Raw genomic sequence first — 24,247 nt, forward strand, 5'->3', positions numbered from 1 at the left:
CTGCACTATTTTCTTTGTCAAGCATTGATTTTTTTTTTTTTAGCTCTAGAGCTTACACACCAAACACAAAGCAGTTCAGTACTACTGAAACTCGGGATGTGCCCTGTCAGATTTTAACACAAAAGAAGAGTGCTTAAAAATCAAACCAAACCAAGACCAAATCAACCAGCCATACAAACCAAAACCCCAAACATCTTCACTGCTGGTGTAAATTTACAGCAGTTCTAGAAACTCACAGCTCTACCCTCTTGCATTTTTAATGTATGCTCGGCGGGTGAACGTTATCAGCTTTGCTAGAAATACTGCTGCAGCCTTTCTTTCTGTGTCACATTCCCCCTGGAAAGTTAATCAAGACAGTGAAATTAGGTGATATTTAGCCATTGTGTGGAGCTTTTCTTTTTCCATCTTGAAGTCATTTTATAAATGATCACGTGGAGAAATCCTCTTTTAGAGGTGAGTCAAGCTGAAGACTAGAGTAAGGGAAAGGTAAATATGTGAATCATAGAATGGTTTGGGTTGGAAGGGACCTTAAAGATCATCCAGTTCCAACCCTCTGCCATGGGCAGGGACACCTCTCGCTAGCCCAGGTTGCTCAAGGGCTCATCCAGCCTGGCCTTGAACACCTCCAGGGAGGGACATCCACAACCTCGCTGGGCAACCTGTTCCAGTGTCTCATCACCCTCACTCTAAAGAATTTCCTCCCAATCTTCAGTCTCAATCTCCCCTCTTCCAGCTCAAGGCCATTGCCCCTCATGCCATCACTGCAAGCCCTTGGAAAAAGTGAAATAACACCAGGCTTTCTTCTTCCCCATGCTCAGCACAAGTGAGTACAAAAATGATTCTGTCTTGTAGACCCAGGGCTCAGTTATGAATTCTGGATCACGTTTTGTTGCAGCTGCATGACCTCTGATAGAGAAGAATCAAATTCTTACCTCTTTTGGCTGGTGTGGTGTGAGCAAAGGCTTCAGACTTTCCAAAGTTTGGAAGAAAACACTGAATTTTTTCATTGCTGGGTTAGTTCTCAGCTGCTCTGCTCCTTCGAAGATTGTGCTGACACAGTTCACATCCTACGATGGAAGAAAGAGCGAAACTGAGAGATGGGAACTTGTAACCAGGAGCTACAAGAGGTTTATTAAGAATCATCTTGAGAATGCATCCAACTGCCCAGGTGGCAAATGTTGTTAGTGACTTTTAGGCTTGTATTTGCCAGTGACTCAGGCAAAGAGCCCGAACTGCTGTGCATATTTATTTACTCTGCAGATGGAAACCTGGCAGATGATGGTTTCTGCTAGCCTATGTTTTATAAGGTCCAGATGAACCATGGAATCATCTGAAGTCTTAGTCCTGTCTCTTCTGCAGCCATCTGAAGACCAGTTCTGCAGCCATCTGAAGACCTCTGCTCATGTCAGCAGGATGATTCTGCTGTAGATGGGAGATGCTTTCTGCTCTAGAAGCTACAGCTGTCAGAACATGAGAGAAAGAAGAGGAATGAACTTGGAACTACATGAGAGAAAGAAGAGGAATGAACTTGGAACTACTCCAAGCATTCAGATTTAAAACAGATGACATCTGCATGCCGGGAGAGATGGGAACAATGGTCATAGTCTCATCTCACAGCCCTGTCTGGCTTGTCCCCTCCCAGGGGTGGCCATTTAACTCTTCCATGAAGTGGTAGCTGGAATTTATCTCCAAGAACTTATGTTCTGGGAAAAGAGGAGAGAAGGGCTGAAAGGGGTATGGAACAGGAGCAGAGCAAAGAATGTTGCTGTTGGTACTTGCCAATGAGGGGTTGTTTGGAGGAGATCAGCTAAACTCACAGAGAAGGAAGGGAGGAGAGGACAGAGTCAGCAGCATGAACAGATGGAAATGCAATGGGAGAAGGTGATGAAAAATGAATTGAAAATTACTCAGCAAAGACTAGAGATAACGCAAACAGCTGCTGAAGGCCAGCATCATGCCCATGATGTTCTCAGCCTACGTGTGGTCCCCTGTTACTCATTCCCAGATGCTGACAAATATCCTTTCACCCTGCAACCTTGCTTGGGAAGCTGCTCGCTTCTGACAGTGATTAAGAACAAATGCAGAGACTGAAGGAAATTCTGTGTCCCTTCTGTATCAAGTGAGAGTGAAGCTGCTTTCTCCCCAAGGCAGGGCTGGGTATGGCTGTGGTGGCACCAGTAGGGACCTCAGCAGAGAAGAGTGAGCTACCAGCGTTTGGCACCACTGGCCCTGGGTCTGTTTCCCTTCTTAAAACCTCAAATTAAACCTAACACAAACCCCATCCTGGGAAGAAAGAGCTCTTCCAGGCAGGATCTAGAGAGATGAGACAAAGCTGGGAGCTTTACATCTAATTTAGAAGGAATGGGCTGGATTTGCCCACAAAACCCAACCAACCAACCAACTCCAAACCCCCCAGTCTCTTGTCACTAGTTTATAGACAAATGTGACTTATTCTGCTCCTTCAGTAAAAGAATGACTCAGGTTGCATTAACAGAAACCTTCTGGCCACCATACAATCCAAAGAGCTTCATGCTGGGCTGGGATCTCAGTTCAAAACCAAGCTTCAATTTGATGCACAGCAGTGAAAACAAAAAAAAAACAAAAAAACAACTTGTTAGCAGCATCTGCATCAAGAGGATGTTGTTTAGGGTCAGCTTGTCAAGAAAAGATCTTTTACCTCAAGCAATTGATTGGAGATGCAGAAGTTTTGAAGGGAAATTGGATTCTATGATTCTATGAAAGCATCGAGGACAGGCTGAGGGAGCTGGGGGTGTTCAGCATGAAGAAAAGAAGGCTCCAGGGGGACCTCACAGCTGCCTTCCAGTACCCGAAGGGATCCTGCAGGAAGGCTGCAGAGAGACTTTTCATAAGACAGGCCAAGGGGGAATGGTTTGAAGCTGAGAGAGAGCAGGGTTAGACTGGAGCTGAGGAAGAAGTTCTTCAGTGTGAAGGTGGTGAGTCTCTGGCACAGGTTGCTCAGGGAGACTGTGGATGCCCTGCCTGGGGGTGTTCAAGGCCAGGCTGGATGAGGCCTTGAGTCTATTTGAGAGGTGTCCCTGCCCATGGCAGGGAGGTTGGAGCAGATGATCTCTGAGGTCCCTTCCAACCAAAGCCATTCTGGGTTTCTGTGAATTTGATCTGTAAGAGAGTCATTGGGGGGCAGCAGCAGCTGCTGCCTTGTTCTGAGGGCATTAAGTCCATCCTTCAGACAAGGTGTGAAATACAAGGAGTGAATCCCCTTCCTGCTGGTAAAGGTCTGAAAAGCCCTTTCTAGAAGTAGACTACAAAGGAGATTTTTTTTTTCAGAGGGACAAGAAATGTGAATGAAAAGCCCTTTCTAGAAGTAGACTACAAAGGAGATTTTTTTTTTCAGAGGGACAAGAAATGTGAATGATTTTGTTCTTTCCTTGAGCTGTCCTTGCTTGCAAAAGCTGATTCAGAAAACCACTCTGTGGCTGTGTTTTCTGCAGGAGAGTCACAGCAGCACAGAATCAGGATAGTTCCTGTCCCTGGCTACTCTTGTGGCACAGCATATTTCTCTTTGACTCAAGATTTGGCTGTTTTTAATAACACTTTCTCTCTTCAACTGCCATTTAGTATCTTGAATGACATTTTCTGGCTTCCAATACCACTTAAGATCTTTCATAGCATTTTTGCATCTTCCAATACCATTTAAGACCTTTAATATTTTATATCTTCCACTGCCATTTAATACTTTAAATATTTTATATCTTCCAATGCTATGTAATGTCCTCAATAACATTTTGTCTCTTGTGAGAAACACTCAACTATATTTAAAGTCATTATTTGCTCTTAAATGCAAATAGAGTGGTTTAGGAGATAACAATTATTCAACTAAATGCTCAGTGACTAAATTTCTTGGGTTTAACATAATTTTAAGCCTTCATATATGTAATATATCTAATATTTATTGATTATTGTTTAATTTTTATTTATTATATTTAATATATTTAATAACCATTTAATAGATTTAAAGACCAAACAGACTAAAATACTGTTTGATATGTTAATAACCATTTAATAGATTTAAAGACTAAATACAGATTAAAATACCATTTAGTATGTTAATAACCATTTAATAGATTTAAAGACCAAATGAATGTTAAAATGCCATTTAATATATTAATAGTCATTTAATCATTTAATAAATACCATGTAATAGCTTTAATATGTTTAATAAATACAGAATTAATGTTTTACATCTCAAATACCACTTAATATCTTCAATATTTTATTTCTTCCAATGCTATTTAATATCGTTACTTACATTTTATCTCTTATAAGAAACACTAAACTACATTTAAAGTCATTTTTTACTCTTAAACACAAATAGAGTGGTTCAGGAGGTAAGAATTGCTCAACTAAATTCTCTGTGAGTGTCTGAATTTCTTGGGTTTAACATAATTTTAAATCTTAAAATACCATTGACTGTGTTTAATAACCATCTAATGCATTTAATGTGTTAATAACCATATAATATATTCAAATACTAAATAAATATTCAATTACCATTTAATATATTTAATAACCACGTAATATATTTAATATATTAATAACTATTTAATATATTTAAATACCAAATAAATCTTAAAATACCATTTATATATATTAATAACCATTTAATATATTAATAACCATTTAATAAATTTAATAATTTACTTAACACCACGTAATAGCTTTAATATATTTAGTAAAAGACCATTTAATAGCTTTAATATATTTAACAAACATATGGTTAATAGCATTTTACATCTTACAATGGCACTTAATATCTTTAATATTTTCTAGCTTGCAATGCCATTTAATATCTGCAATATCCTTTTCTATCTTACAATACACATCCAAGCACATGTCAGGCAGTTAAAGTTTTTATTTGCTCTTGAGCAAAGTGTTTTAGGAGATGATTTTTAAACTGACTTCTTAGTGACCCAACTGAGGAAAGTTAATTTTATTTAAATGAATTTAGACTTTGTAGTTTAAAGAAAGAAAAGCCCAACCAAACCCACAATCCATAAAAAAGTTTTACTCACATCTATATTGGCTGGAGTTTCAACCCTCAGATTCTGAAAGATAAAATATTAGTTGAGCCTTTCAAGTGTTATCTTCATTAATAAAGTGACACCTAAATAGTTTGACTTTCCAAAAGTTCAAGGACAGAGGATTCAGTAGGTCACATTTTGGGTTAGAAAAGTGGAAATCAAACTCACCTGCATGTCCTTTGCCACTGTCTGGGACATCTGCTCTGCCAGGTTCAGTAATTCAGCCAAGCTGCTCCTCTGGAAAGCAGTGGAGATGCCTGCAGCCAACAGAAGGAGATAGAGATGGGTCTTCATCCTCCTGACGTGCTCAGCCAACCTGTAAGTGCTTCTGGACCAGACTTGGATCATTTTATAGTCTCTCTAGGAAGGAAATAAGTTTAGGTTGATTTTCTAAACAAGATAGGAAAAGGTCATTTGGGGAGATTTTCTGGGAGAGGTTCCAGGAAATGTGATGTTTAAGCCTGGGTGTTTAATCCTTACCCAGTCAGCATTTCCCCTGAAGTAGGGGACACATAAAGATGTGGTCTTTTCATTTGCCCAGTCTGTGTCACAGTGAGTGGCACAAAGGCGTGGCCAAGCAGCTGCCATCTCCGCTGCACTTCTCTAGAAATCAGAGCTTCCATCAATGTGCAATCTCCTGGTAGACCAAGGAAAGAAACTCTGGAGTAAGAGATAAAAAAACCCAAAAGAACCAAACCAAAAAAAAAAAAGCACCCACCACCAAGCAATCAAAGCCTACAGGAAATATGTGGAGCACTTGCCTAGTAAAAGAGAATGAGAGAGCACTTGAGCAATCCTCATGGAACAGTTTGGTCCAAGGGCAGGTATTTCGTAAGAATTCATTCAGTGGGAGCAAGGGAAGGAAGCCTCTGTGCTGGAGTTTGTGCTGAAGCAGGAGGGTGGCCCCAGGGATGGACACTGCAAAGTGGGTCCTTCAGGGTGGGGCAGGAGGTATGTGGCATGCCTTCCACATTTCTTCTGAATCTCCAGCTCAAATTTGCCCTCCTCAAGCTTCAAGCCATTCCCTCTCATCCTCTCACTTTTCACAAGGGCTTGTAGTGACAGGACAAGGGGGGATGGACTGAAGCTTGAGGAGGGCAGATTGAGACCGGAGATTAGGAAGAAATTCTTTCCAGTGAGGGTGGGGAGACACTGGAACAGGCTGCCCAGGGTGCTGTGGATGTCCACTCACCCAAGGCCAGGTTGGGTGAGCCCTTGAGCAACCTGGGCTAGTGGAAGGTGTCCCTGCCAGTACCAGGGAGGGGTTGGAACTGGATGATCTTCAAGGTCCCTTCTGACACAAACTGTTCTATGTCCCAAGTGTGTCATCCTGGCCCCCATGGACACACAGGTGAGTTGATTTTCTGTTGGGATGGTGGTGTCCTTGCTGACAGGGGGAAGTTCAGTCCTCTTGATTCATAGAATCAGAGTGGTGTGGGTTGGAAGGAACCTTTAAAGGTCATCTAGTCCATCTGCAACTACAGCAGGCTGCTCAGAGCCCAGTCCAACCTGACCTGGCAAGGTTCCAGGGATGGGGCATCTACAACTTCTTTGGGCAACCTGGGACAGGGTCTCACCACCCTCACTGAAAAAAACTTCACCCTTCTGAATCTCCCTCTTTCAGTTCAAACCATCACCCCTTGTCCTGTCACAACAGGCCCTGCTCAAAAGTCTGTCCCCAGCTTTCTGATCAGCCTCTGGAAGAACTGAAAGGTCTCCCTGGAGCCTTCTCTTCTCCAGGCTCAACAACCCCAACTCTCTCAGCCTGGCCTCACAGCAGAGGGCTTCCAGCCCTCCCAGCATTGCTGTGGCCTCCTCTGACCGTGCTCCAACAGGTCCCTGTCTGTGCTGCGCTGAGGACTCCAGAGCTGGACACAGAGCTCTGCTCATTGTATTTCAATTCACTGAAGATGCTACAAGGGTTTTTTTTGTTGTTGTTGTTTTGTTTTGTTGGGGTTTTTGGTTTTGTCTTGGGTTTTTTTTTTCCAAATTAGCCAACGTGGTCACTTGTGTTTCCTTCTTCCCTAGAAGCTGGAAAAAGCCCTTTCTGACTCCTTTCTCACAAGCATAGTGCCTTCTTCTGAGCAGTGTTCTTTCTGCTTTCTGCTTCTGGGATCCTGTGAGGGCAGCAGCCAGAGCAGCAGATGGTCCAGCCCCATTTCTGCCAGGCAGGAGCAGATCTGCTGGCTCCACACTACTGGGTACTTGGGCCAGAGCCTGATGCCACAGCAAGTATGAGTAAGCACCTCAACATCTCAATACTTTGAACTGAGGAAGTCAATATCCATTGTGGTTGTGTGGCTTAGCTTAGGCAAACCTGCAGGCTGATGACTGCCCACTCCTCTGTACCCAATTTGTCCTCTCTAACAGGAGTAGGAGTTTCCTCACACTGTATGTTTATCTGTAGATCTTCCCCATCACACAGCTCTGAGGACTGTACCCTTGCAGGAGCATGGACTCTGCAGTTGCTGAGAGCTCTGTGGAGAACTTGCCTGATGCTATCAGTTGCCCACAGGCTGAATTTGTGTCATGCACCCAAAAACCATAGAATCACAGAATGGTAGAGGTTGGAAGAGAACTCTGGAGATCCAACCCCTCTGCTTGAGCCCAACCCCTCTGATAAAGCAGAATCACCTAGGGTGTGTCACACTGGAAATGGGTCTGGAAAGTCTCCAGAGAAGGAGACTCCACAACCTCTCTGGGCAGCCTGTTCCAGGGCTCCAGCACCCTCACAGGAAAGAAGTTTTTCCTCCTGTTGAGCTGAAACTTGCTGTGTTGCAGTTTGATCTATTGTCCCTTGTTCTATCACAGGACACCATTGAAAACAGCCTGGCCCCTTCTTTTTGGCCCTCGCCCTTCAGATATTTTATAAACATTGATCAGATCCCCTCTCAGGCTGCTCTTCTCCCAAGGTCTCCCAGCCTTTGCTTATCAGGCAGATGTTCCAGTCCCTTCATCATCCTTGTAGCCTCTGTTGGATGCTCTCTAGTATATCCCTGTCCCTCTTGAACTGAGGAGCCCAGAACTGGACACAGTGCTCCAGGTGTGGTCTCATCAGGGCAGAGAGGGAGGAGAACCTCCCTTGACCTGCTGGCCACATTCTTAATGCGCTCCAGGAGACCAATACTTAAAACATTAATAATCCCTGTCCTTGGGCCGCTGTGCTTCTGGCATTTACAGCTTGTGTCTTCTGGTCTCCCACAAACTCACTGATTTTTCAGGCAAGGCCTCCTCCCACCTTGGCTGGCACCTGTGATGAGGTTTGACCCCACCACTGGAGACATCCATGGACAGCTTCACTTTGAACTGCTGCAGGACCTCAAGGTTGGCAATGGAGGTCTCTGCTTTTCGCTTTTTCCTTGGGTGATGTTTGGCCCATCCCATGTCACAGTGGTTCTCATCACTGCCATGAGGGATCCCCCATGCTGCTGTGATCCCCTCAACTTTGAATCTGCCCAGAGCAGGGCTGCTCATCGCATCCACTTCTGATCCTGGCCAGCACAACTGGTCTCGGAGGTGCTGGGTAGAAGGTTGGACTTGATGATCTTAGAGGTCTCTTCCATTCCTAAAATTATTCTGTGATTAACTGCTGATGGAGTTTATGCCTTTCCTTTTCCTCTTTGTTGTACCTTTGGGATTTCCAGCTGTTTCTGCAGAACTCCAGCACTGTCTCTGAACCTTCCATGAGCTCTATGATTTATTTTTGTTTTTTCCTTGGCAGATTTGGGGTTTTTTGAGATCATTTCCAGTTCTCAAGAACTACAGAAGATTTTTGTTGTGCACATGTCAATAGCACAAGCTGGTCTTTCAGCAGGGCTGTGTCTAGCTCCCACATTCTGAATTCCATCTGATTCTGAAATCCAATCCCCCCAGGGAAACAAGGCTGGTTCTTCCCCATTGCATGACCACTCTCTCATCCTCTGCCACACTCCAAAATTCTATTCCTTATATCGCCTTTTTTCCCACCCCTCTTTGGCTTGAGATAACAGAACTACTCCAGTGCTAGTTTGTCTCTCTGAGCTGGCTTTGATTATGCTTTTCCCCAGAAAGATTGGACCAAATGATCCTTGAGCTCACTTCCATGAGTCAATTAAACTTTAGTCACTTCTTCCAGCCTCAGATTCATTATTGTTCAGATGGCTTGGGGTGCTCGAAGCCACGTCCACTCCTCTGCTGGGATAGGTCCCAGGAGAGCTGGAGGACTTGGTCTGAGCAACGCTGCATGGTGCAGGTAACCTATGAGGTGCTTCAGGGTGAGAAGCCCTCTGAGATGGACAGATGGGCAGAGTCCAACAGGATGGCATTTAACAAGTCCAAGTGCTGGGTGCTGCACTTTGACCGCAACAACCCCATGGAGCCCTACAGGCTGGGGTCAGAGTGGCTGGAGAGCAGCCAGGCAGAAAGGGACCTGCGGGTGCTGGGTGACAGCAGCTGAACATGAGCCAGCAGTGTGCCCAGGTGGCCAAGAGAGCCAATGGCATCCTGGCCTGCATCAGGAATGGTGTGGCCAGCAGGAGCAGGGAAGTCATCCTGCCCTGTGCTCAGCACTGGTTAGGCTGCACCTTGAGTACTGTGTCCAGTTCTGGGCCCCTCAAGTTAAGAAGGACATTGAGAGACTTGAACGTGACCAGAGAAGGGCAATGAGGCTGGGGAAGGGCCTGGAACACAAACTCTATGAGGAGAGGCTGAGGGAGCTGGGGGTGTTTAGCCTGGAGAAGAGGAGGCTCAGGGGAGACCTCATTGCTGTCTACAACTACCTGAAGGGAGGTTGTAGCCAGGAGTGGGTTGGTCTCTTCTCCCAGGCAACCAGCACCAGAACAAGAGGACACAGTCTCAAGCTGCCCCAGGCAGAGGTTTAGGCTGGAGGTGAGGAGAAAGTTCTTCACAGAGAGAGTTGTAAGCCCTTGGAATGTGCTGCCCAGGGAGGTGGTGGAGTCACCATCCCTGGAGGTGTTCGAGAGGGAATTGGACATGGCACTTGGTGCCATGGTTTAGTGGTCATGAGTTCTTGGGTGACAGGTTGGACTTTGATCCTTGAGGTCTTTTCCAACCTTATTGATTCTGTGATTTTGTGAGATTCCTCCTCTTCCCTCCTGTCATGTGGTGTCAGGAGCAAGAAGGTCCACAGAGTGTCCAAGGGGTGTCCTCTGGTGCTCCAGTACTACTGGCCATGGTCACTGTTGAGGGGACATGCTGTAAAATAATGTGTGGGTGTTGTGCTGCTAAATGGGACAATTTGGGGGGGGGGGAAGGGTGGTAAATGGGGGCCTAAGCAGAGTGACATTTGTGGCAGACTCTGTGTTCTTTTCCTCCCTTATCTGAAAGGGCAACTTAGATGTGTGAAATCATGGGGCTGTGGAGACCATAGCTTGGGTTTTAAATCCTCCTTAATAAATGGTTGGCTTATTTCTAGTACGATCTCAGCCATGGAAACTCCGTTTCGCTGGTTAACCTCAACAAGGTTCTGTGTCATTTGATAAAGGGAAGTGTTTCCTGTGCCTCTCTAAAGTGGCTGCACATCCCAACTGAGCTCCATGACCCCAGCCTCTTGACCCCCACCCTTTAGCACTTGCTGAGCATTGCTCAGATCCCCTCTGGGACTGCTCTTCTGCAGGCTCTCAGCCCCAGGGCTCTCAGCCTTTCCTCCTCACAGAGATGCTCCAGGCCCCTCAGCAGCTTTGTAGCCTCCACTGGACTCTCTCCAGTGTCTCTGTTGAACTGGGGAGCCCCAGAACTGGACCAAATGCTCCAGCTATGGCCTCTAGGGCAGAGTAGAGTGGGAGGGTAATGTATGTAGTACACAAGTACATACCAGTTAATTAATATTGCACAATTTATTAAGTACCTATAACCAAACATACCACAAAAGCATAAATTATTTGAAATGCAAGGAGGGCTACCCAAGGTTTTTATTTTCACAGGTTTTCCCTTTTTCCCCACAAAGTGAGCTGTAGCGTGTCACACTTGGCATCCCCAGCCAGAAAATGAAACTGGTAGGAGCTCAGAAACCTGTGGTTTTTGTTCTTTCAGCTTAAACAATTCCATTTGTCTCTAGTTTTCCCTTTCTTTGTTTTCTGATGCCCATGGTGGAAGCAGAGCGCTGGGTTTCAGTTCCTGCAGCACACAGCTCTCTCTGCAGAAGGACTCTGCCTTAGAGCAGGTGCCCTTTGCTTTCAACCAGAGACATTCCCAGGAGTAGGCTCTGCCCAGATTTGTGAAGTTTTGCCTAGAAATCTTGAAAATGAAAGCCTTAAAGGTTTCCTCTCTGCTCACAAGGTGAGCAGTGTTATGTATGCTGAATTTTAAAGGGTGCACAGCCAGCCTCCTAACTCCCTAACTTAGATGGAAGGTGTCCAGAGAAGGGCCAGGAGGATGAGCAGAGGGCTGGAGCTCCTCTCCTATGAACACAGACTGAGAGAGTTGGGGCTGTTCAGTCTGGAGAAGAGAAGGCTCCCAGGAGACCTGATTGTGGCCTTCCAGGATCTGCAGGGGGCTACAGGAAAGCTGGGGAGGGACTTTTTAGGCTGTCAGGGAGTGACAGCACTGGAGGGGATGGAGCAAAACTAGAAGTGGGGAGATTCGGATTGGATATTAGGAAGAAATTCTTCCCCATGAGGGTGGTGAGACACTGGCACAGGTTGCCCAGGGAGGTGGTGGCAGCCCCATCCCTGGAGGTTTTTGCAGCCAGGCTGGATGTGGCTGTGAGCAACCTGATCTAATGTGAGGTTTCCCTGCCCATGGCAGGGGGGTTGGAGCTGGCTGATCCTTGAGGTCCCTTCCAACCCTGACAATTCTATGGTACTATAGCTGTGATTCTTTTCAGTTAATAAGTCAGTAAGAATTAATGCTGTCAGGAACAATTCTATGGTTCTATGTCCCTACACATGACAAGGGGGTTGGAACTAGATGACGTTTAAGGTCTCCTCCAACCCAAACCAGTCTAGGATTCCTCTGCCCTTGTGTGCACAGCCTTTCATAGGATCATTAAGGTTGGAAAAGACCTCTAGGATCATCAAGTCCAACCTTCTACCCAACACCTCCATGACCACTGGAACATGTTCTGAAGTGCCACATCTACTCATTTTTTAACACCTCCAGGGATGGTGACTCCACCACCTCCCTGGGCAGCCCTACACTGGGCAGGTTTAAGACTCAGCTTGACAGGGTGCTGGGCCAGCTCACTTCAACTAGAAAGGTTGCACCAGATGATCCTTGGGGTCCCTTCCAACCTGGCATTCTGTGATTCTTTATTTCTGTTTTTCAGTTTTATCCTGGAATGAACCACAAAACAGAAGCAAGAACTGATGCTCTCCAGCCTTGCATCAGTCCTAGCAGCTGTGCATCACTCACTGTGAAATCTCCTCCTCATGGCTCCGCTCTTCTGGCTTACTGCAGCTCCATGGACACATTGCCCACTCCTCAAGAGCTGTGTCAGAGGAGCACTGTTTAAAGAGGTACCTTCTCAAGTCTGCTTCATTCCAAAGTCAGTGTTTTGTTGTTTGGTCTTGCTAAAGCTCTGGTAGTGACTAACAGCACAGGCGTTGTCCTCTGCCTATCCTCCTCACAGCTGCAGTCACACACTCTGGCTACAGCTTTAGTTTCACAATCAAATTAATTAACTGTTCTCAGCCTGCTAATTGCAGTGCCTGGTTTCATACTGGATTTCCTCAGATACCAGATGGGAATTGCTTTGATCTGCACCCTTTCACAGCATTCCAACGTGGTCAAGTAGCAACAGGCACAAACTGGAACCCAGGAGGTTCCATCTGAATAGGAAAGGAAAACTTCTTTGGTGTGAGGGAGCTCTGTAGCTCTGGGGCTGTTGAGCCTCGGAAAGAGCAGCCTGAAAGGAGGTCTGATCAATGCTCAGCAAGAAATAAAGGGTGGGGGGCAAGAGGATGGGGCCAGACTCTTGTCAGTGGTGCCCAGGGACAGGACAAGGGTCAATAGGCACAAAGTGGAACCCAGGAAGCTCCAGCTAAACAGGAGGAGAAGATTCTTTGGTGTGAGGGTGCTGGAGGCCTGGAGCAGGCTGCCCAGAGAGATTGTGGAGTCTCCTTCTCTGGAGAGATTCCAGCACCCCTGGCCATTGTGATCCTGGGTGAGCTGCTGTGAGTGCCCCTGCAGATTATCCCAGAGACTGGATGATCTCCAGAGTTCTCTTCTAACCCCACCATGCTAAGAATCTGGAATTCTGAAATTTCAGGAAAGCAAACTGATTTCAAACTGAATTGTGCACATATTAAGAAAAAAAAAAAAAGAAACCACATTTTCCCATTTTGGGGTTGGTTGGTTGGTTGGGGGTTTTTTGTGGGTGTTTTGGTTTGGGTGTTTTTTGGTTCTGCCTCCAGAAAAGAAAGTTTCTGCCCATTTTACAAATGGCTGCAGCAGAGCACCTTGAGGGATCTGCTTTTCAACCCACATTATTTTATCTTCACTCCCACAGTTTTCTTCAAGCCTTGGTATATAATAATGACAGTGCACAGACTCCACAGTGGAATGAATTCTTTTATTCATCATCACTTTGAACACCTGAATCATTTTGATCACTTGATCATTATCCCCTAGTTCATTTATGTTCACTTTGAACGTGAGGACTCTGTACAAATACACCCAAGCTCTCTATAAATTAAATAAATATGTTAATACCTGCAATAGGACATAAATATCTGATAAAATCACTTATACAACATTCATGGCTGTGTGCTGCTGTCTCTCTGTGGCAGCTTTGCAGTCTCAACTGGCTCTAGTGTTGGGTAAAAGATGTCTCTGATAAGAGGTCAGAGGGTGCCAGCACCCACCAGCAGGGTTTCTAGCAGTTCTCATGCAGCTTTCTAAAGAATCTCTGGTAGGACTTCTGAGCTCTCCGTGCAGGCTTCTCGGTCATGGGGCAGGAACCACCCTTCTTAGGTCTCTAGAATAATTATAACAACAATAAACAAACAAACAACAACAACAATAAGAATAATAATAAAATTGTGATGATAAGGAAGCAAATAAAAAGAGCATATTGCTGCAGAGCTGTGGTTGGCTGTTCAAAGTGGTATTTGAGCAGAAGGAATGATGGATCTTCATGAATGAATGCAGAGAAGGCTGTTGGGAATCAGGAATTGTTTAGGTTGGAAAAGATGTGTAAGATCATCCAGTCCAAGCATTAACCCAGTGCTGCCAGGTTGCCCCTAAGCCATGTCCCTCAGCACCTCATCTCTATGGCTTTTCAATCCCTCCACGGGTGGAGACTCCACCACGTCCCTGGGCAGCCAGAACCAGGTCTTGACAATGCTCTGGAAGAAGAAATTGTTCCTCGTGTCCAACTGAAACTTCCCTGGGAGGAACTTGAGGCCATTTCATCTCATCTTGTCACTTGGTATGAGGGAGAGGAGGCCAACTCCCGCCTGGCTCCAACCTCCTCTCAGGAAGTTGCAGAGAGCAACTCCAGGTTGAGCAACCCCAGTTCCCTCAGCTGCTCCTCACCAGCCTTGTTCTCCAGACTCTTCACCAGCTTTGTTGCCCTTCTCTAGACCCACTCCAGACCCTCAGTGTTCTTCTTGGAGTGAGGGGCTCCAAACTGAGCCCACTATTCAAGGTGCAACCTTTCCAGTTGCTGAGTACAGAGGGACAATCACCTCTCTTGTCCTGCTGCCAATCTATTACTCACACAGGCTAGGATGTTGCTGCTTTCTCCTGGCTGATTTTCTCACTGAGACGTGGCTTAGAACTTTTTCTTCTTGATCTCCTGTCTAATGACAAGTCCAGGATTTGCTTAGGGGTGATGCATCTCCTAGAAAACTAACTTCCTTCCAGACCCTACAAAGTCTGGTTGAGTGTTTCAAATAAAACCATTGCCAAACAACAGCCATGAGTGTGAAATGAAGACCTTCTGGAGATGGCATCAAAATTTTACTACTGCCTTCAGTTTACCAGGCTGTTGAGTTACTTATTTCCCCTGTTTTGAACCAAATCAGAGTAATTTCACATTTTCACATGGTTTATCACTAGAAATAGCTGAAGAGGAACTTACTCTAGGTGCTTTATTTAAAGTTGATATGATGTAGTCCTTGATTTTCTCCATCACAGAAACAAGGGCTCTCATTTGGTCACTCTTAAAGGAAACTTTCAGCTGTTGTATGACTTTTTCAAGCTGGCAGGGAACATGTTTGCACTGAAAGAAACACATCAAACAGCAGCAAGATTACATCCTGCCAAATGAGCTGAAGTTTCATCAAATTCAATGACTATGTGCCCATTGAAGCCAGAATTTACCTGTTTCTGTACAATTAGGGAAAAGGCTACTTTCCTATTTTCTGGGATTTGATAATCTACAGCAGAAGAGGAGGGGAGAAAAAGCATATCACATCCCCTGTAAAAGTATCATTATACAGGGAAAAGAGCAGTGAAAGTGGATCACAATCCATTGGGGTTGCAATTCTATCCACATCAAAATTAGCAGCCTGAGATTAGATCTGCTGATTGCCTTCCCCAGCTGCAGCGTGCAGGACAGAAGTGCTGTCCTCTTCTCTCTGCAAAGTGCTGCTCTTTACCTTCTTTGAAGTGGCAGCCTCTAAGCACTTTTTCCTCTGCAGATAAGGTCTCCCAACAGCAGCCTGCCTGTTCTTTGGTTTTGTTTGTTTGTTGGTTTTTTTTTTCAGTTCACAGTGTCAGAGAAAGCTGCAGACCAGAGGGAGAAAACCACTGTGTGTGGTCATGGCTGCAGGTTGCTTCTTTCAGAGCCAGTCTCCATTATGCTCCAGAGCTCTCAACTCGTCTCTTTGCTCAGAAGTAAGAACATTTTAGTGTTTCTAGTACAAGCCATATTCACCACCTTCTGCTCCAAATGGCAGCAGGTCATGATCATGGTCTACACCCCACCCAGCCATGTTGAGAACAGCCTCAAATTGAGTAGAGGCAAATCTCAGGCAGCCTGGTTTCAGACCTGGTTGATTATTTCCGTAACTTTTTTGCATACAAGGATCTTCACTGAATCTGACAGAGCTGCTCAGGAATGTATTGTTAACTTGCCAGTTCCCTTTTAGTCTCTTATTAGTAGCCTACCTCTCCCTCAAGATCTGCCACAAAGCATCATCCTTTTCCAAATAGATTGACAACAGCAACAAGAAAGAAACTTTAGAAGCCTTACTTACCCTAAAATTCCTGGAAGGTACTGGAAGAAATATCTGAAATATTAAGAAAAAAAAGTAGCATGAGAAGATCTTTCTCTTCTCAGTGGCTGCCACATTGTTAAACAGCTCAAACTATGTATCACCTTCATCAGACTTTCTATTTCTGAGCTTCCTTTGGGGAAACGATTGCAGGGCCAGCTTCTGAGGGGGGACTGGCACACAGTGCCTTCAGCACCTCAGGTTTAGCAAACACCACACAGGACATGCAAACTAGAGCTAAAACAGACTCAATTTTATACTTACCTCAGAACTTGCTTGATCCACCAGAGCCTTGAGGTTTGCTTGAAATTCTTCCGTTGCACTACCCAGTGGGCTAGAGAAGCAGCTGCTCAATAGGAAGATCAAGAACAACAGCATTTTTGCCTCCAGAAGGGCTGGGTGTGACTTATGCCTTTTTGACACCACATGCTGCCTATATATACTCATGTAGACCTTGAATATTAACCCCAAAGGAAAGTTTTCTCATCTAGGAAAAGGTACCAGAGCTGGTGTGAATTTTTATAGGCACTGTGGGATGCCTGAGTGGGGACAGGTTGGGGGTTTCCTTCCCTCTGACATCAAATAAGGGGAAAATACCTCGGTAGATAAGAGATGTCATTTTCTTACACGGTATCAAAAGCTCATCACAGGAAATAGGAGTATTCCTCATGCAGCACACATCTTCATGTGGTTCTCTGCTTACTGTAGTGCACCATGTAATCAGACACAGATCTGAAAAAATAAGTAGGTCTGCATATGTCAGTGCTTGCAACCCAGAAGCAAACTGAATCCTGGGCTGCATCAAAAGAAACACAGGCAGCAGGTCAAGGGTGGTGACTCTCCTCTTCTGAACTCCCCTCTGCTGATGTCCCACCTGGAGGATTGTGTCCATCTCTGGATCCTTCCACGCAAGGAGGACATTAGAGTGACTCCAGGGGAGGCCACCTCTGCCTTGAGGACAGGCTGAGAGAGTTTGGATTGTTCACCCTGGAGATGAGAAGGCTCCAGGGAGACCTTAGAGCAGCCTTCCAGTACCTGAAGGGGGCTACAGGAGAGCTGGGGAGGGGCTGTTTATAAAGACATATAGTGACAGAACAATGACTAATGGCTTCAAAATGGAAGAAGCTAGATTTGGAGTAGACATTAGAAAAAAATCCTCCCCATGACGGGGCTGAGGCACTAGAACAGGTTGTCCAGAGAAGTTGTGGAGGCTCCAAGCCTGGAAGTGTTCAAGGCCAGGCATTGAGCAGCCTGGTCTAGTAGGAGGTGTCTCTGTCCATGGCAAGGGGGTTGGAACTGGATGATCTTTGAGGTTTCTTCTAACCTAAACCATTCTCTGATTCTATGACTGCACTCAGTATTATGACATCCTTTGTTCAACAGGGTTTTTTAACATCAACTGCAGTTCTAGGCACAGTAAAAACCAGCAGCATGTCCTTAGACATGCACAGACCCTAACACCACTGAACCAGTTTGACTTCTTCAGCCTCTCTCCTTCACCCACACCATTCTGTGATACTCAGCATGTAATACTTGGCTGGGGAGAGGATGGATTTAATTAGCAACAGCCACCAGTAAAAGCATGGCAGAAATTAGCATCAAGTGAAACCTTTGTCCCTCAAGAGCAGTGGAAAAAAACTCTGTGTTGAGAAATACGGAAGAGCCCACAGATGGCTAAAAACTACTTTCAGATGCCTGGCAAAGGCTTGTGAGAGGCTAACAGGCAGTCATGAAAAGGTTACAATTTTCCACTGAAATCAGGCAAACTGCACAATGTGGTCATCTGGTTTGTTACAGCTCTCTGCTTGAGAGGCACAGAAACTGGGGAGGCCTCATGACCATCAAATGATGAACTTCTCACTATCCATTGAAGTCTCGTTGACAACACCACTAAACAAACCCCTCAAAACTTCATCAATAGTAAAATAGTCACCCTAAAATTCAGCAAGAGAAGGGTGACTAGAGGTTAAAAACCCCTCTTCAAAGGATCATAGAATCATAGAATTGTTTGAGTTGGAAAAGTCTCATTGGGAAAACCCAATCTAACACCGTGGCCACTAATTCATGTCCCCAAGTGCCATGGCCACAGGTTTTTTGAACACCTTCAGGGACGGGGACTCCACCACCTCCCTGGACAGCCTGTTCCAATCCCTGACCACTCTTACAGGAAAGAAATTGTTCCTAATCTTCAACCCAAACGTCCCCTGGCACAATTTCAGGCCGTTTCCTCTCCTTTTGTTCCCAACTGTTAAAGCTCCTTGCAAAAAGCTTTTAACACTTGGCTCATGGAGCACCCTATTGTCAGAGTACATCCAAAGCAGACAAGAAGCTCCCAGCTGAAAATATTTGGATTCTGGAAGAGCATGTGGGGAATAACACAACAGATACTTACATTCCTGCACAGAAATCAGCATTTGGTTGCTCTTAGAGACAGGACACTGAGTAAGATGGACCTTTACTGTAGCTGAGATGGCCACTATTTCCTTCAGGGAAAGGGATAAAAAGCATCTATGATGAACCAGGCAGAAGAAAAGCAGATGTGAAAGGTTTCCCTCCCCCACAGCATGGCTTTAAAGCAATCATTTTGTTTTAGTTAACATATAGTTGTAGTTCTGTTAAAAATATTAGCATAGACATTAGTTTCTCTATCCTTTGCTATGCTAATAGAGTGTGTACTTTATTATATTTGACAAGAATTAAAGGAGTAAATGTTTCTTGTTATATTGGCTAATAATTTAATCTGTTGGGGCTGTCCCAGCTTCTGAATCACCAATGTCTTGGCTACTTTTGAAACAATGACAAATGTTGTCCCAAGCTGATCACACTCGTGGTGAGATGCCACCTAGGTGGTGGTGATCTCCTCAGTGTTTAGGCAGAGGAACAAGTTGCACATGAGTGTTGATAGTGAAACACTTCTGCCCATCACCCATGGGCAGAACCATGGCAAGTCTTCAGGAGATAGCATCGATGAGACTTGTAGAATATGAATAAAGAGAGAGTTGTGATATTATGGGAGAAGCGTAGGAATGGAATGGAAAAAAAGGCCTGAAGGCAACCTAGGCTGTGTCTCCCAGTGAAACTGCCGTGCACCCAACTATGTCTTTCTCTCCACAACTACCTAAAGGGAGGTTGTGGTAAGGTGGGGGTTAGTCTCTTCTCCCTAGTACAGAATGAGAGGAAATGGCCTGAAATTGTGCCAGGGGAGGTTTATGTTGGAGATTAGAAACAATTTCTTTCCTGTAAGTGTGGTCAGGGATTGGAACAGGCTGCCCAGGGAGGTGGTGGAGTCCCCAACCCTGGAGGTGTTCAAGAAATGTGTGGACACTGTGGGATATGGTTTAATGGCCATGGTGGTGTTGGGTTGATGGTTGGACTGGGTGGTCTTAAAGGTCTCTTCCAAATGAAACAATTCCATATGAAACCAATGAGATCAATATGTAAGGTTCCAAGTCCCAGATGCAAGTATCTTGTCTGTCAGTCTTTGCATCTGTAAGGTGGAGTGAAATCAGAACTGACAGTACATACAGGAACTAAACAAAATCAGGTAAATGGAGTGGTTATGAAGATGCCAAGGAAGGATGAGCAGCTGGAGGAAAAATACTGCTTTAGGATATTGTGAGACAGGTGATAGAGTAAGTGAAGAGCAGCATCTGAAATGGGGAACACTCCAGCCACCAGATGGTTAGGCTGCAATTTTGTGGAAGTTTGAAATTTGTGACTGCTGGCTGTTATTCTATCTAGTTATAGACTCATAGAACTGTTTGGGTGGGAAAAGACCTTAAAGATCATCTGGTTCCAATCCCCTGCCATGGGCAGGGACACCTAATATTTCAACCAATTTTCTGAAGGAGCACTGACAGATTTCAAGATGGGTTGATACCATCATTTGGATTGCAGGAGGCTGGAACCTGTGAGTCAGGTAGTCCCTTCTGGTCCTCAGCTTTCAGGCAGACTCCAAGAGGCTGATAACTGGGCTGCCAGCCAAAGGAGGCAGATCACAAGTGAAGAAATAGTTCCCTTAGACTAAAACATCACACAGTAGCACAGAGGTTGAACGTGGGGCAGCAGTGTGCCCAGGTGGCCAAAAAGGCAAACAGCATCCTGACCTGCATCAACAACGGCATGGCCAGCAGGACCAGGGCAGGGCAGGGATTGTCCCTCTGTACTCAGCACTGGTGAGGCTGCACTTCAAATACTGGGTTCAGTTTTGGGCCCCTCACTCCAAGGACACTGAGATGCTGGAGCAGGTCCAGAAAAGGGCAATGAAGCTGGTGAAGGGTCTGGAGAACAGGGCTGGTGAGGAGCAGCTGAGGGAACTGGGATTGTTCTGCTTGGAGAAGAGGTTGAAGGGAAACCTCATTGCTCTCTACAGCTCCCTGAAAGTGGAGGGGGTTGGTCTCTTCTCCTAAGGGACAAGTAACATCATGAGACAAACCAGCCCCAAGTTCCACCAGGGGAGGTTTAGGTTGGACATTAGAAGAAACTTCTTCACTGAAAGGGGTCTCAAAGACTGGCACAGGCTCTCCCGGGAGATGATTGAATCCCCATCCCTGGAGGGGTTTCAAAGAGGCAGAGATGTGCTGAGGGACATTGTTTAGCACCAGCCCTGACAGAGTTAGAGAATGGTAGGATCTGGTGATCTTTAAAGGTGTTTTCCAACTAAAGCAATTCTATGAGTCAATGAAGCACCGATTAAGAGCACAAATTTCATATTGGTGGAAAAACAGGGTGTGTGAAACAGAAAGCTCTTCCCCAGATCATCAAATCTCCTAGTCTATGACTTATGGAGAACGTTCTGGAGGTCAGAGTGGCTGCAGAGGCAGGACTCGGAGCGTGCACCATACAACAGCTGCCGTAGAGAAAGCAGCAATCGATGGCACTGTGCTCCTGAGCAGCCGAGCCATAACCAGGCAACTCTAGGGACACACGCAAGTGGAGTATACCCCGGGATCACCTCCCCGGAGGAGCTTTATTCGCTTCTGGAAGATGGTTGTGAAGTTTATCTTGGATTGTGGCAATGCCGAGCAGCCGCCCAGAGCTGCCGCGCCAGGATCTGCTCGGCTGGGCGGCTACTGGCCTCTTCCAGCCCCCAGATCTGGCCACAGCTCAGCACGGTACCCTTCGGAACCGCGAGAAAGGACCCTGGGCAGCGCCGGGGGGCGGGCTCGGTGAGGGGGGCGGGCTCCGCTAGTACCGGGGCGTGGCGGAGGCCGCGGGGGCTGCCGGGAAGCGCAGGACGGCGGCGGGAAGCGCGGGACGGCGGCGGCGAGCGGAGGTCGAGCGGGGGGGTGGCGGGCTCGGTTCGGGGGCCGGTGGGGATGGGGATGGAAATGGAGATAGAATGGCCGCCCCCGCTGCGGCGGTGCCATCGTCTCTCCCTTGGAAAGTGTCAACCCCCACCGCAGCGCGGAGCTCCGGGCGCGGAACTTCCGCTGCCCACCTCTGCCCTGGCACCGGGGTTTCACCAGGAAATGCCCTTTCCCGCCGGGCCCTACCGATGCTGCCTGCTTCCAACCGCAGAGGTGTCCGGGCAGGGCAGAGCACCGCTGGGCCTCTCCACTGAGGAGGGTCTGAAGGTGCCTGAGCTTGGCCTTCCCTGCCCGGGAGAGAGGGAGCAGGGGGACGGGCGGAGACCTGAGGAGACGGGGAGAGCCCGGAGGGGATAGCGAGGGGACGGGGAGAGCCCGGAGGGGAGAACGAGGGGACGGGGGAGAGCCCGGAGGGGATAGCGAGGGGACGGGGAGAGCCCGGAGGGGATAGCGAGGGGACGGGGAGAGCCCGGAGGGGAGAACGAGGGGACGGGGAGAGCCCGGAGGGGAGAACGAGGGGACGGGGAGAGCCCGGAGGGGAGAACGAGGGGACGGAGGAGAGCCCGGAGGGGATAGCGAGGGGACGGGAGAGCCCGGAGGGGAGAACGAGGGGACGGGGAGAGCCCGGAGGGGAGAACGAGGGGACGGGGAGAGCCCGGAGGGGAGAACGAGGGGACGGGGAGAGCCCGGAGGGGATAGCGAGGGGACGGGGAGAGCCCGGAGGGGAGAACGAGGGGACGGGGAGAGCCCGGAGGGGAGAACGAGGGGACGGGGGAGAGCCCGGAGGGGATAGCGAGGGGCCGGGGAGAGCCCGGAGGGGATAGCGAGGGGCCGGGGAGAGCCCGGAGGGGAGAACGAGGGGACGGGGAGAGCCCGGAGGGGAGAACGAGGGGACGGGGGAGAGCCCGGAGGGGATAGCGAGGGGACGGGGAGAGCCCGGAGGGGATAGCGAGGGGACGGGGGAGAGCCCGGAGGGGAGAACGAGGGGCCGGGGAGAGCCCGGAGGGGATAGCGAGGGGACGGGGGGAGCCCGGAGGAGCCAGCGAGGGGATAGGGAGAGCCTGGAGGGGCCGGGGAGAGCAGAAGGGGTAGGGAGAGCCCTGAGGGGAGATTATGAAGGCCCCGAGCAAGGCTGGTTCGGCCGTATGAATAGAGCTGAAATAGACACTAGAAAGATTCCTCTTTACTGTGGGGCAGGGATGGGGGTTCGGGTAGGAGTTGCCTCCATCAGTCGCCACACCCCGTGGCAGCAGCAGCTCTCTCCCCTGCACAGCCCCTGGGCCCTGCCTGCTTTCACTGTCCTGTGAAGTCTCCTTCCCTTTTCTTCTCCCTCATGTCAGGACAAAGTAATGCTGGATGTCCGCAAGAGAAACAGATGGCACTAAAGCTCGTACTGCAGCACAGCATTGGATTTTTTGTAAAGGCAAAACAAAATATTTGGGGCTCTGTTGTGGTTGGGGCATGCTGAAAGCACTGTGTGTGGTTTGTGACTTGGATTTCTGGCCATTGCTTTTGTTTTAATGGGTTATTTGTGGTTATTGCTTTCAATTTAATGATAAATAGTATGGCCCTTCTCTTAATTTTAAGTTGATTAGCTTCTTAATTTAAAGCAAATGAGTTTTTAACCTTTGTGTGCTCTGTGCTGTGAGCCATCACTGAAGAGCCTTAGCTGTGTTGTTAGAGGTACTTGTACAAGTGCAAAGTGTTAAGAGCATGTTGTCAGCTGTGATTGTTGCCTTCTAGAGTTTTCACAGAGCTTTATTTTGTAGGATTTACGACTTTTGCGCTTCTGACTTTGGAGGAGTTCTGCAGAAATGTCAAGGATTGAGAAAATGAGTATCCTCGGAGTGAGGAGCTTTGGGGTGGAGGATAAAGACAAACAGATTATCACATTCTTCAATCCGTTAACTATTTTGGTGGGACCAAATGGTGCAGGAAAAACGGTAAGGCTGACTGTATGGTGGGGTTTGAACTGGAAATAGGTCTGAAAGGCCTCAAAAGAACCAATAATGATCTCAACAGGAAGGAATGAAGGATATGGCCAAAACGTTGTTGTTCTCTGTAAATATTTAGCACTGTAAATATGCTGTTTATCATTATCAGAGATGTCCTTTCACTCCTGGATTTTCCAGAGAACTGCTTGATATTTTTCAGAGGAAATTGATCCAGATCCTAATTAAAACTCATTTGACAGAGTACCATATTCTCACGATACTCCAAAAATAAAATAACTTTTTATTTCTTTCTCCTGTTTAATTAATTTGTAAGAATTTTGGCTGTTACTGTGTTGTTCTTAAGAGTTTACCTTGTTTTCTCTAAATTACCATTATAACTATATATTTATTTCTGTCTTCTTAGACTATCATTGAATGTCTTAAATACATATCCACTGGAGATTTTCCTCCTGGCACCAAAGGAAGCTCATTTGTCCATGATCCAAAGGTAAAAGCCATAGTGACTAGATTTAATGTGTGTTTACTCTGAAATAAACTACTCCACTGCATGGGGAGGGTGTGGAACTAAATGACCTTTAAGGTCCTTCCCAACCCAAACCATTCTATGATTCTCTGAAAACAGGGCTGCCTAAGATCTAGGCAGGCATGAGCTGCTCTTATCATTTCAGGAAAAACAGAGAGCTGGGGGAGTTTAGGATATGACTCCCAGCTTGGAAGGCACGTGTTTGTTTTGACATGGAGAAGAATTTTCTTAGAATCATAGA

The 24,247-nt window shown here is 46.7% G+C and overlaps 1 protein-coding gene across 1 annotated transcript in view; it reads left to right on the plus strand.

Moving 5' to 3' along the window:
• The first annotated feature begins 23,342 nt into the window (after positions 1-23,342).
• RAD50 (RAD50 double strand break repair protein) overlaps positions 23,343-24,247 on the plus strand; it is a 38,162-nt gene continuing 37,257 nt past the window's right edge. Inside the window, exons 1-2 of the mRNA XM_054389105.1 lie at positions 23,343-23,471; positions 23,887-23,970. Of these exons, the coding sequence (XP_054245080.1) occupies positions 23,343-23,471; positions 23,887-23,970 (213 nt within the window). The remainder of the gene's footprint in view (positions 23,472-23,886; positions 23,971-24,247) is intronic.

This window comes from Indicator indicator, chromosome 18 (genome assembly GCF_027791375.1).
Source record: "Indicator indicator isolate 239-I01 chromosome 18, UM_Iind_1.1, whole genome shotgun sequence".
In the NCBI taxonomy this organism is placed as follows: domain Eukaryota; kingdom Metazoa; phylum Chordata; class Aves; order Piciformes; family Indicatoridae; genus Indicator; species Indicator indicator.